General features: G+C 43.9%; 2 protein-coding genes across 2 annotated transcripts; both read right to left on the bottom strand.

Moving 5' to 3' along the window:
- Window positions 1-6,253: 6,253 nt before the first annotated feature.
- LOC119290824 (indole-2-monooxygenase-like) lies at window positions 6,254-8,156 on the bottom strand. The gene is made up of 2 exons (XM_037569473.1): window positions 7,124-8,156; window positions 6,254-7,030 (listed from the first exon to the last, which is right to left on the bottom strand). The coding sequence occupies exons 1-2, from the start codon at window positions 8,096-8,098 to the stop codon at window positions 6,419-6,421; spliced, it is 1,587 nt and encodes a 528-aa protein (XP_037425370.1). The 5' UTR covers window positions 8,099-8,156; the 3' UTR covers window positions 6,254-6,418.
- Window positions 8,157-10,059: 1,903 nt separating this feature from the next.
- Window positions 10,060-12,058, bottom strand: LOC119293741 (indole-3-glycerol phosphate lyase, chloroplastic-like). Its single transcript, XM_037572113.1, has 7 exons — window positions 11,745-12,058; window positions 11,365-11,670; window positions 11,178-11,254; window positions 10,980-11,057; window positions 10,811-10,888; window positions 10,585-10,644; window positions 10,060-10,499 (listed from the first exon to the last, which is right to left on the bottom strand). The coding sequence occupies exons 1-7, from the start codon at window positions 11,968-11,970 to the stop codon at window positions 10,365-10,367; spliced, it is 960 nt and encodes a 319-aa protein (XP_037428010.1). The 5' UTR covers window positions 11,971-12,058; the 3' UTR covers window positions 10,060-10,364.
- Between the last annotated feature and the right edge of the window lie 129 nt (window positions 12,059-12,187).

The following is a 12,187-nucleotide window of genomic DNA, read 5'->3' on the forward strand; positions in this document are numbered from 1 at the left end:
CGAGGGCGCCTGCGAGGTGGGGGCGGCGGGGAGCAGGCGAGTGGGAGAGTAGAGTAGAATAAATGAAAGAAGCAGCGCGGGGTTTCACTTAAGTGTCCTGCGGACCTTTCCCGAGAGCCTGTCGGTGGGGCACTCGAAAATGTTCGTCAACTAGATCTAGGATTTAACTTTCACCGAGAGGCCTCTCGGAAAAAGTCGTCAACTGGATCTAGAGTTTAACTTTTACCCAGAGGCCTCTCGGAAAAAGTCGTCAACTAGATCTAGGGTTTAACTTTTACCGAGAGGCCCCTTGGAAAAGCCATCTGTACGGAGTACTACTCTTGGCAAAATGAGTAGTTAGCATCATTTCATCTAACTCTACATCACATAGGATTTTCCATGCCGCTTCCGGCATGATTTCATGTGTCCCCTTGCAGATCTGCAATTTTCGGTGATGAAATCCTAGCAGAGCAATAAATGTGATGTGGACATAGCTATCATAAATACATCTGAAAATATTACACGCCATATTTTTCAGGTGATTTCTATTAATAACTATTCAATTATTTGTTTTACTATTGGAAACAAAAATACTGCAAATTTATGTATCTTATGTAGAATTATCGAAGAGTATACCAACTACATAGTAGAAGGCGAGATCATACAAATCAAGGCCTATGTAATGTAGAAAATATTACATCTAAAGTTTACGTAAACCAAACAGATGCATACGTTGCCTTTATGGGTGTCACGGTCATTCTATGCATACACATGTGGGCTCCATTTAATCAAGTCAAGCAATGGAGAACAAATGTGCATGCAATCAAGGCCTATACGTGCTCTCACACATACGTGCTTGGGGAGGACTTTTGGTTGCGGCCAGCGCAAGAAAACCCTATTTGCCGCTCTCTGCGGCAAACTATCGAGCGATCGCATAGACAGGGCGAGCGAGCGAGCGATTTAGGCCGGCCGATCTGTAGTACGTAGAAGGTTTCAGTTTCAGGAATCTTCTAGAGGTTTCCCAGAGGTTCTTTTAGGTTTTTGGAACCTTCTAGAAGATTCCTGGAGCGGTCAATCTATTTTTCCTTTTTATTTTTTATTTTTCTCTCTGTTTCTTTTTTTCTTTTTCTGTTCCTGTTTCCTTTTCCTTTTGGTTTCTCTTTTTTCTTTTATTTATGTTTTTTCTTGTTTCTTTTGTTAGAATTTTCAAATATTTGTTCCAAATTTCAAAAAATGTTCACGTGTTCAAGACTTTATTCAAAATTAAAAAAAAATGTTTGTGCTTCAAAAAATGTCCAGAAATTTCAAAAAATGTTCTTGATTTCTAGATTTGTCCACAAATTCAGAAATTGGTCATGTTTCAAAAAAAAATCTTGTTTTCAGAATTTTGTTCATGATTTCAAAATATGTTCGTATTTGAAAAATGTCCAGGGATTTCAGAAAATGTACTAGATTTCCAAATTTGTTCACAATTTCAGAAATAGTTCATGTTTCAAAATTGTTCTTATTTTCAAAAAAAAGTTGTGATTTAAAAATATGTTCGTGTTTGAATAAATGTTCAGGGATTAAAAAAAAATCTCATTTTCAAAATTTGTTAAAAAAAATCTCATTTTCCGAAAGTTATTCACGTTCTCAAATTTTGTTATTAGTTTCAGAAAATGTCCCCGTTTTATTAAAGTATTCATAAAAATGTTAGGGTTTTTTCAAAATATTGTTCTCATAATTTGAAAAGTGTTCCCGTTTTCGTAAAATATTCATATTTGTTTTATTTTTGTAAAAAGAACAAAAACAATTCAAGTTAAATTGCACATCTTAAAAAAGTTTTGTGTTTCCAAAAAAATGTTTACATGTTCAAATTTGTTCGCGAGATTTTAAAACTGTTCCCTTTTGCCAAAAATTGTTCTATTTTGTTTAGTTTGTTCATAAATTCAAATGATGTTTGGAAATTTCAAAAATTGTTCCTGTTAAAATTTATTCACGCATAGAAAAAAATTCATGTTTTCAATTTTTTCGCAAATTCAAAAATTTGTTTGCTATCTCAAAAAATTTCTACAAGTTTGAAAAAACTTTCCTCTTTTAAAAAATGTTATTATTTTAGAAATCTATTCACGTTTTCAAATCTTTTTCCGAATTTCAAACCTTGTTCACAAATTCAATAAAATTCCGTCTTCTACAAAAAATTGAGTTTTCTAAAATGTGTTCACGGATTTGAAAAGTGTTAACGTTTCTAAAAATATTCCTTTTTTGAAAAATGTTCATGTTTGAAATTTTATAAGTTACAGATTTGCCGTTGTCTTTAGTTCTTATAGTCTCCTGATAGTATGGTGTCAAGATCAGGCGTTAACTCTGTTGGCTAGAAACGCTCGCATAGGTGCACGAGATCCTGAGATTGAACCCTGCCGAGCGCATATTTTCTGAGGATTTTAGCAGGCTATACAGTGCCTGCTCGCTGCAGCCTGAATTGGGCCGGCCCAGTCACACTCACCCTTGTGTGTCTCCTCTCCATTTGACGCAAAACGCGTCAAATAGGAGGTCCCGCCGGAAAATCCTATTCGCCGCACATTGCGGCAAATTGTCGCTGTTTCGCAGAAGCGAGCGAGCGAACCTTCGGGGTTGGGCCGGCCCATTTTAACGTTGCACAGATACCGGTTATGGGAACCTTCCGTGATGTTCCCAGCCGGTTTTTTCCGGTTTTGGGAACCTTCTAGAAGGTTCCTGAACCTTTTTATTATATTCGTTTCTTTTTCGTGATCTTTTTCTGTTTTGTTTTGTCTTTATTTTCTTTTTTTTGTTTTCCTCTTCAAAAAAGTTCTCTTTTTTAAAAAATGTTCATATTTCCGAAAAATGTTCAATTTTCAAAATTTTGTTCGTGCTTTCAGTTTTTTTCGGATTTTCAGAAAATTGTTTGTGTTTTAAATTTTTGGGAGGTTGTTTCAAAAAATATTTCCGATTTTTAGAAAAATTCACATATTCAAAAAATGTTCACTTTTTTAAAAAAAATTCACATTTTGAAATTTTGTTCGGGAGTTTAACAAATGTTCGGTTTTTCAAATTTTGTTCGAAATTTCAAAAAATGTTCCTGTATTCAAATTTGTTCATAGATCCAAAAAATGTTCGTGCTTTTGAATTTTGTTCGGAGTTTCAAAAAATATGTTCCCATTTCGTGATTACAAATTTTGTCAGAACGTGAAAAATGTTCACGTTTCAGAAAATATTCATGAATATTAAAAAATGTTCGCAATTTCTATTGTTTGGATTTCATGAAATGTTCCATTTTAAAGTTTTTGTTCATAAATTCAAAAAATGTTCGCAATTTCAATTATTTGTTCCAATTATCATGAAATGTCTCCACTTTTCAAATATTTTTGTTGAGAAAATCAAAAAAATGTTCGTGGCTTCAACAGTTGTTCAGAATTTTATAATTTGTTCACAAATTCAAACAAAATGTTTATGTTTTTTCAGGAAAAAATATTTCCGTTCCATCTTTTTGCTTTTTCAGTTTTTTTATATATTAACAAATTCCTGTCGCCATTTTTTTTTCTTCAGAAATTCAATAAATGTTGGCACTTTCTTGAAAATATAGATTAAAAAAACGTTCAACCTAATAACTAATACAGTTCCGCTACAACCATTCCGGTTCCACATACATGGTTACTTCGTTAAATCATGTACTGCTCTATTGGCAGCAGTAGTCGTTAGCCCGAGTGGCTAGTAGTTCTTGATATTTCGCAGTTGGTCTCAGGTTCGATTCTTGGTCGCGCGCGTTTTCCTTTTTTGTGCTATATTTTTCGTCCCGCGGTCGAACTCAATGGGCCGGTCCAGTCAGCTCCCTCTCTGTCCGTCAGGCCGCCAATTTGACGCAAAGCGCGTCAAATAGGGGCTCCCGGTCCCGCCAGCGCACGCGATGCGGACGAGAAGCTATGGGCATCGCTGGTGCAGTTACCGTGCGTGCGTGACCCATAGGCACAGGAGCCGGCCCGCGAACACCAACAAGACATCCGATGGGCTACACATCTATGTTAGGGATCTACGTGTGTCCCAGCACCGTCTAGTGAAGTTTAGTTGTTACTATTTTTATTTGTCTTCGCTCGTAGCGGTTAGTACGACCTTCAAGACATTCTATCGAAACTCCATCTTGTAAGATTTATTTCAACTAGCTTATTCACAATTTCGGATTGCTTGGCTATTATTTTCTTGCATGTTCTTCGATTTGCTTGCTGGAAAAATCCTTCGTGGAGAGGTCGATCGTGCCGTTGACTCGGTCGATAATACCGTGAGTTGGTTCAGCGATTGTCGTGGATATCAGTAGTGTACGGTTCTCCCTGTACGGTATCCTCGAAAAATCTTAGTTATCTCTCTCTCGTCGAAAGATCGGGCCCCAGATAACATCAAAATGTCTCAAATATTGCACACGGGTCAGAAAAATGAGGGGGCCTGGCCGTGTCATGCGATGGCCTCCTTTGAGAGCAAGAGAAGTTTCGAGGCCAACAGAGCAATAGGACTCACACTTCCTGCACAAACCAGATATGATCCCTCTCGATACCGAGAGACTAGCTCAAAGATGGTGCGGTTTACAAGTAGACTCAAGGGAGGCTCATTCGAAATGCACACAAACTTTTACCACACCATATAGGATCCATGTGATGACACCGTGCCAACTCTCGAGGAACTTTTCCGGCATCGTACGATTTTCCAAGAATTTAAATGGTTGCATCAGGCATATGCCATCGAGGTACTTTCGCCCCCCGGTGGCAGGGCATGCCCCTCCCTCGTCTGCACAAGGCTTGCACATGTCGCAAGGGCATCACATAGGATTTTCCATGCCGCTTCCGGGCATGATTTCATGTGCCTCCTTGCATATCTGCATTTTTTGATGATAAAAAACCTAGCCGAGCAATAAATGTCCCAAATATTACACGCAGGTCCGAAAAATGCGGGGGTCTGGCACGTGGCATGTGATGGCCTCCTTTGGGAGCACGAGAAGTTTCGAGGCCAACAAAGCAACAAGACCCGCAATTCCTACACAAACTGGACACGTTCCCTCTCGATACCAAGAAACTAGCTCGGAGATGGTGCAATTTACAAGCGGGATCAGGGGAGGCTTATGCGAAACACACCTAAACTTTTACCACACCCTACAGGGGCCATGTGATGACACCCGTACCAGTTCTCGAGGAATTCCGACATCGTACAATTTTCTGAGGATTTAAACGGCTGTATCAGGCATGTCGTCGAGGTACTTCCGCCCTTCGGTGGCAGGGCATGCCCCTCCCTCGTATGCACAAAGCCTATGCATGTCGCAAGGACATCATATAGGATTTTTCATGCTGCTTCCGGGCATGATTTCATGTGTCACCTTGCAGATATGCAATTTCTGGTGATAAAACCCTAGCCGAGCAATAAATGTCTCAAATATTGCACGTGGGTCCGAAAAATGCGGGGGCCTGGTACGTGTCATGCGATGGCCTCCTTTGAGAGCACGAGAATTTTGGAGGTCAACAGAACAACAGGACCCGCACTTCCTACACAAACCGAACAAGTTCCCTTTCGAGACCCAGAGACTAGGTTTACAAGCGGAACAGGTGAAGATTAGGAAAATGGCTAAAAAGGTTTACAAGCGGAACAGGTGAAGATTAGGAAAATGGCTAAAAAGTAATAATAATTGACTTAATAAAAAGTGTCGGCATCCATCATTAGGAAGATGGTCTGTCAATGTGAATCTTCTCTGCCCAGGACAGGTGAAGATTCAAAGTGATGATCTATCTCCTTAACAGGAGTGTAATGAGGACCGGAGCTTACTGCATCTGGACTACCTGACTATTTGAACAGGTCCTTCTGCTTGTCGTTAGGCGAGGTGGGACTAATCTTTGCCAAATCTTTACCGAGTGCTGCTCTCGGCAAAGAAGTACCACCGTGACTGTGCCGTTATCCGCCGCCGGATGAGCCACGTGGCAAAAGTTTGTTGTGTGACGGCTGCTTGGCTCTCGGCAAACAGGATTTGCCAAGTGTGACCCTTTTGACAAATATTACTCTCCGCAATATCCTTTGTTTGGTGAGATGTGCTTGTTGTCGAGAAGTACTCTTGACCTCTGTGAGGTTGCCGAGTGCCCGTGCTTTAGTTCTCGGCGAAGAGCCTGGCACCCGGCGTATACGAAAATTCCAGTAGTGAAATAAAGGATACTCATTTATTTTCAAGTATTGTTACCTAAGTCATCAACTCTGATTGCTTGTCAATCAGTGCTGATTACTTAGATAACAAATGCAACAACACACATAAAAACAATTCGCATTTATTTGTCTAGTTGTGCGCATTACAATGATGTAGAGGTCCAGGATTTCAACCTTATTTTTGAAATAAAAAGAAGTTCTGAATACATTCATATATGGGCGCACCAAATACCATGATGGCTCAACTTTTTGAGCTGCACGCTACGTGCACTCATGCGGTCACGGGGACTAAGATGAGCTTTTCCTTTCTTGAAACTGTTATTCCAAACACCTCAGTCATATCTATGTTTTCTTCCTTCAATCCGGGTGGAAGCTTCCAATCGAATCGGTACACGAGGTTTGCCAGCATTGTCTCGACCGTTGCTGATGCCGAGTGAACCCCAGGGCACATTCTTCGTCCAAACCCAAATGGCAAGTAATGGAACTCATTTGGCTTCAAATCAACGCCGGCTCCATTCATAAATCTCTCAGGTTGGAATTCATTTTCATTTTCCCAGTAGCCACTGTGCCTGCCGAGTGCCCAGGCGTTGATAACGACACGAGTGTTTGCTGGGATCGTGTAGCCATCAACGGTGCAGGCATCTAGGGAGAAGTGTGGAATCATGAGAGGTACCGGCGGATGCAGCCGGAGTGTCTCCTTGATGACAGCCTTGAGGTAGGTCATGTTGGGGAGATCGTCTTCGGCGGCCATCTCTTGCCCGTTGGGTACATTCCTCCTTACCTCTTCCTGCAGCTTCTTCATAAGGTGTGGCTTCCGTATGAGCTCCGCCATGGCAAACTCCAGCGTCATATACGAGGTGTCCGTGCCGGCCTCAAACATGTCCTGGAATTGCATGTACCAGACGTGGATATTGAGCTACCACAGCAAGTAAAGTAGATATGAAATAGAGATGGCAAACGCAAATGGTGCACTTACTATCAAGATGGCCTTGATATGGTCCCTGGTGAGACCATACTCCTGCTGAAGAGATAGGGATACGTCGATGAAGTCTTTGTCTTCTTCTTGCTCCGGCTGGGCCTCACCCTCACGGCTTACCATCCTTGCTGCATGGTCGTCAATTAGCTTGTCGAGGAGCAGGTCCCACCGCTTCCTCACCCGTCGGGCCTTGGCGCACGCCACCTTGCAGACCAACTCGAACCTCCCCAGGCTCGGGAAGTAGTCGAGGATGTTGAACCCTCCCAGGAGCGCCGCGTTGATGTCGGTGAGCTCTCGGAACAGCTTGTTCCGCCCCTCCTCCTTGGAGAACTTGCCCGACACAGCACGGCAAACGAGGTCGTTGACGTACGAGTGCAGGAGCTCACTCATGTCCACGGCCTCGCGCGCGGCTGCGGCCTTGGCGATCTTTCCAATCACTTGCCGGACCTCCTCTTCCCGGGCCGGGCGCTGGGACCGTATCTTCCTGGCGTTGAGCATGTGCACCGTCACGAGCTTCCTGGCCTTCCGGAAGTGCTCGCCGTAGGGCGAGAAGCACGAGTCCGTCTGCCCGTACATGATGATGTCGAAGACCATCGACCGCGGCCGCGATGCGAAGATGTGGTCGTGGGTGCGCAGGACGGCCTCAGCAGTGCGCGGCGAGGACACGACGGCGGTGGGCACGGCACCGAGGTGTACCAGCATGAGTTCCGGGCCGTACTTGGCGGCCAGGCCAGCGAGGGAGACGTAGGGAAGATCGCCCATTAGGTGCAGGTGCCCGATGATGGGGAGCCTCGTCGGGGGAGATGGGAGCAGGCTCAGCAGCTTGGCATCGCTTGCCGCTCCCTGCTTGGCAATAATGCGGAGTAGGAGCGGCAGAACCACAAGGGAGAAGAGCACCGCAGTCGCAATCAAGAGAGATCGTGGAGCGGCTGCTGCTGCTTCGTGGAGCATCTCGTCTACATGTACGTGAGCCATGGCAGAATGCTAAAAGAGAGCTAGCTATCGTTAGTTCTTACTGGCTGTGAGGCTTAGCTTCTCCATCGGTGCGTTCATTTATAGCCCAAGATCCATGCGCATGTAGCATATGGAGCAATATACCAAGTTATGATATTGTTTCCTTCAATTATAATTCGCGGTGAGGCCTAGCTTCTCCATCGGTGCGTTTATCTATATATATAGCATATATGAACATGTAACATGGATTACTGACAGTCCGACACGCACCAAGTTATACTCCCTCCGTTCCAAAATAGATGACCCAAACCCAACTTTCTACTAAATTAGTACGAAGTTGGGTCATCTATTTTGAAACAGAGGGAGTATATTGTTTCCTTCAGTTATACTAGTTCCCATGCGTGTATATATTTTTATGGAAAAACTTCTAATCTATTCGTCTTCAATCATGGCAGTACAACGAACACCAGAAATAAAAATTACATCCAGATCCGTACACCTAGCGACGAGTACAAGCACCGAAACGAGCCGAAGGCGCGCCGCCGTCATCGTCCCTCCATCGCCGGAGCCGGGCACAACTTGTAGTAGACAGTCGGGAAGTCGTCATGCTAAGGCCCCATAGGACCAGCACCCCAGAACAACAACCGCCATCGATGAAAAATAACGTATATCGGAAGGATCCAAACTGAAGACACACGAACGTAGACGAATAACGACGAGATCCGAGCAAATCCATCAAAGATAGATTTGCCGGAGACACACCTCCACACGCCCACCCACGATGCTAGACGCACCGCCGGAACGGGGGCTAGGCGGCGAGACCTTTATTCCATCTTCAGGGAGCCGCCGCCGTCTCGCCTTCCTGAGTAGGACACAAACCCTAACAAGATTGAAAAAATGACTAAAAACGGAGCCCTTCCGCCAGCCCTTGCCAGGATCCACCATGCCTCCATGGCCCTAGGGCCACCGGAGACGAGGCGGACCTGCGCCGACACCGGCGAGAGGCACGAGCTCTAACTTTCTTTCTTGGAGGAGGAGGAGAAGGAGGCGGAGCAGCTGGAGGATTCTTTTTTCCTAAGATTGTATAAGAACCAGATTAATGGCAATATGCATCAATTAACCATCCTTTAGCTTATGTGCATTTTATTCATGCAGAGGTCGAGGTATGTTCATTATATGCTTTGTATTTTATTAGTGTTACATTGTAAGTCAATAAAAGAGTCTTTTAAATCAACTAGAACAATGCCCGTGTATTGCAATGTGATATAAATATTCTAGTACAATTATCTCGCAAAGAATGAACTACAGTTGTGAAAGTACTACTATTAAAACAGTTTTCATAGCGAGTGTTATGAAGGTGACAAACGGTTCAAATCAAGAACATATCCTCATCTTGGAAATAAATAGTTTAGAGCAAATTGGGACAGACGGTCCAAATAAATATAATAGGCTTATATCTCGTCTACATGACACTTTTGCCTATATGGAAGAGAGAAACATAAAAATAATGGGAGTGGATTCTCATGCAATGCGCTGGAAAAAAGGGGATAAGAAAGATACTAGTCTAGGAAAGGAATTATTTTCAGCACGTTAACCAAGGCACATCCTAATTTCGTCCTAAAAATCCCTCCATTCCAATATCTTATTATTTGAACGACTATACATAGATTTTTTATTTTATTTTTTGCGGGCACATGTTGGTTTCAGATGACATAGCATCTTTACCATCACTAATTGCTGAAGACAACAATGTATGATGCCACCTATTAAAGAATAATTATTTCGCATGACATGTTGGACGACATGTCGCTCACGAATTATAGGGATGAATTTATGTGTGTTTATATGAAGGCCTGCATATGAAATAAACAAAGAAGATAGCTAGAATCGTAGAACGATGTCCCGATGAGCATCAAGCATGCACGTCTCATGATGTTACCGCGCGGTCACTTTTGCCAGCAAACATTCAGCACTGAGAGAACAAAAATAGTGAAGCATCAACGGAAGCATGAGCACATCTTGTTTTATTTGCCGAGCCATGGATTCAAGCACATTTTTTTGTATATACACGGCTTATTCCAATAAACTTGTTACTCAGGACCATCACCGGCTAAAGGCTAACGATACAATGACGATCTACTCGTTGAACTGGAATCACGGTACATAGTACTCCGATTTCTAACTCCACATGCTAATAATATGATGACGATCGATCTAGCCGGAGTAGCTTTATTACTAGGCTTCCGATCAATTTATTTACTGGTGCTGCGTCCATCCACACACTTCATCATGGTAGTGCATTCTTCATGCTCCTGGCATATGCCTCTAGTCTTTTCAATCCTTCTTTGGGCGAAGCTGCTTCACCTAACTGCCTCACCATCGCACTGCCAATGATCACCCCATCCGCACCCCACCCTGCAATCTGTCCATGTGCATTGATGTTTGTAATTACAGCTGTGGATCTTGTTAGCTCTTGGGACACAATTTAAATATGGACCATTTTTTACCTGCTTTACGTGTTCAGGTTTTGATATGCCAAAGCCAACAGCAACAGGTTTGTCAGTAACCTGCAACCAGCACAAACCCGTGGTCAGTGACTGAGAATTACTGAGCAGCCATCTAGACTCTTCATTTCTTGGACACTAGATCACGTGTATAAACTAATATAATAGTAATACAGAAGAATTTTACGGTAATCTTTTTTTCTTCTTCTTTCAAATTAGAGATACGTACCTTTTTTATCTCTTGAATGAGGGACTCAACCCGCAGATTCACGTTTTCACGGGGACCTGTAACTCCATTGACGCTCACCTGTGTAATACGGTTAAGTTGGAGAATGCAGTGTTAATTAGGAGCTGGTAACTTTAAATGAACGGTGTGGATTGCATGTGCTGAAATCTACCAGGTAAATGAAACCTTCCGAAGCTTTCGTGATTTCCTTCATTCTTTCTTCTGGTATGGCTGGTGTTGTGAGCAGCACCTGAATACATCAATTGTATATCAGATTGATAGAGTTTTCCTACTTTCTGGCAGTGCGATATCTATAGTGTAAAGAATTTGAAATGCTCGCTTGCTGATGAATGACACATGATGGAAATACCAGCTCGAGGTTGTTCTTCTTGGCTTCACTCCATAATGCATGCGCGGCTACGTAAGGGAGATCAGGCACTATAAGACCTGGGATGGAGATGTACATAAGATCAAGAGAAACTGGATCAGTAGTAGCTCCTGTACCTGCATGCCAAATTGTGAATATAATCATCAAATGAAGAGAAAAGGCTATCTACCGTGCACACCGGCTTCTTTGATTTCGGCCAACCCTCGACACAAGATAGGCCTGTAATACGAGAAGAGCACCACCGGGCACGACAGCTCCGGCGTCACCTCCTTGATCATCGCCAGCACGCCGTCCATTGTCGCACCGCCCGCCAGAGCCCTCGCACTTGAAGCCTGGATGATCGGACCGTCCACGTAGGGGTCGGAGCATGGCACGCCGAGCTCAATGACGTCGGCGCCACAGGCATCCAGGAGACGCAGCGCCTCCGCCGTTGTGGCCAGGTCAGGATCACCGGCGGTGATATACGGGATGAGCGCTGTCTACTCAGGGCACATCGACCCCGAATATCCGGTCAGAGTCCACACGTCCGTTACATGCAATGCAATGTACAACACATGCACGCACCCATGAGCTTGGCCATGGTATCCGACACGGTCCGGCCCCTCACAGCTGCTGGCTTAGCCGGCGCCAGGGCGGGCGGAGCCACCGCGACCGCCCTAATGACCGGCAGAACATTCCTCCGCCTCGGTATCATCACCGCTGCTGCCATCCGCCTCGGGAGCAGCGACGACTGGAAAGACGAAGGGTAGCAAGACGCATTGAGCGCGAAAGCCATTTCGCTAGCTGACTGAGAAACCTTCCTGTGTAGAGATTTATTGTTTGTGAATGATGCATGAGTTGCGCGTCTGGACGCGTTTATAGTATCGGAAATAGTAAACTTACATGCAGCACCTTGCACACGTATGTGTGCATCCTCTAATCTACCCGGCCCTCTCCCCTTTCAATAATCCTAAATGTACGATTAACCTATGTAAGTTTTACCCTCCCCCCCC

The sequence above is a fragment of the Triticum dicoccoides genome, chromosome 4B, assembly GCF_002162155.2.
Source record: "Triticum dicoccoides isolate Atlit2015 ecotype Zavitan chromosome 4B, WEW_v2.0, whole genome shotgun sequence".
Classification (NCBI taxonomy): Eukaryota; Viridiplantae; Streptophyta; class Magnoliopsida; order Poales; family Poaceae; genus Triticum; species Triticum dicoccoides.

What these genes read in the sequence shown, in the direction of transcription:
- LOC119293741 (XM_037572113.1), bottom strand. Translation starts at nt 11,970, where the DNA reads ATGGCTTTCGCGCTCAATGCGTCTTGCTACCCTTCGTCTTTCCAGTCG. An exon ending in CAAAGAAGCCGGTGTGCACG is followed by an intron (nt 11,255 to 11,364) that starts GTAGATAGCCTT and finishes TCTCCATCCCAG; the next exon opens with GTCTTATAGTGCCTGATCTC. An exon ending in CGGAAGGTTTCATTTACCTG is followed by an intron (nt 10,889 to 10,979) that starts GTAGATTTCAGC and finishes CGTATTACACAG; the next exon opens with GTGAGCGTCAATGGAGTTAC.
- LOC119290824 (XM_037569473.1), bottom strand. Translation starts at nt 8,098, where the DNA reads ATGGCTCACGTACATGTAGACGAGATGCTCCACGAAGCAGCAGCAGCC. An exon ending in ATATCAAGGCCATCTTGATA is followed by an intron (nt 7,031 to 7,123) that starts GTAAGTGCACCA and finishes ATGCAATTCCAG; the next exon opens with GACATGTTTGAGGCCGGCAC.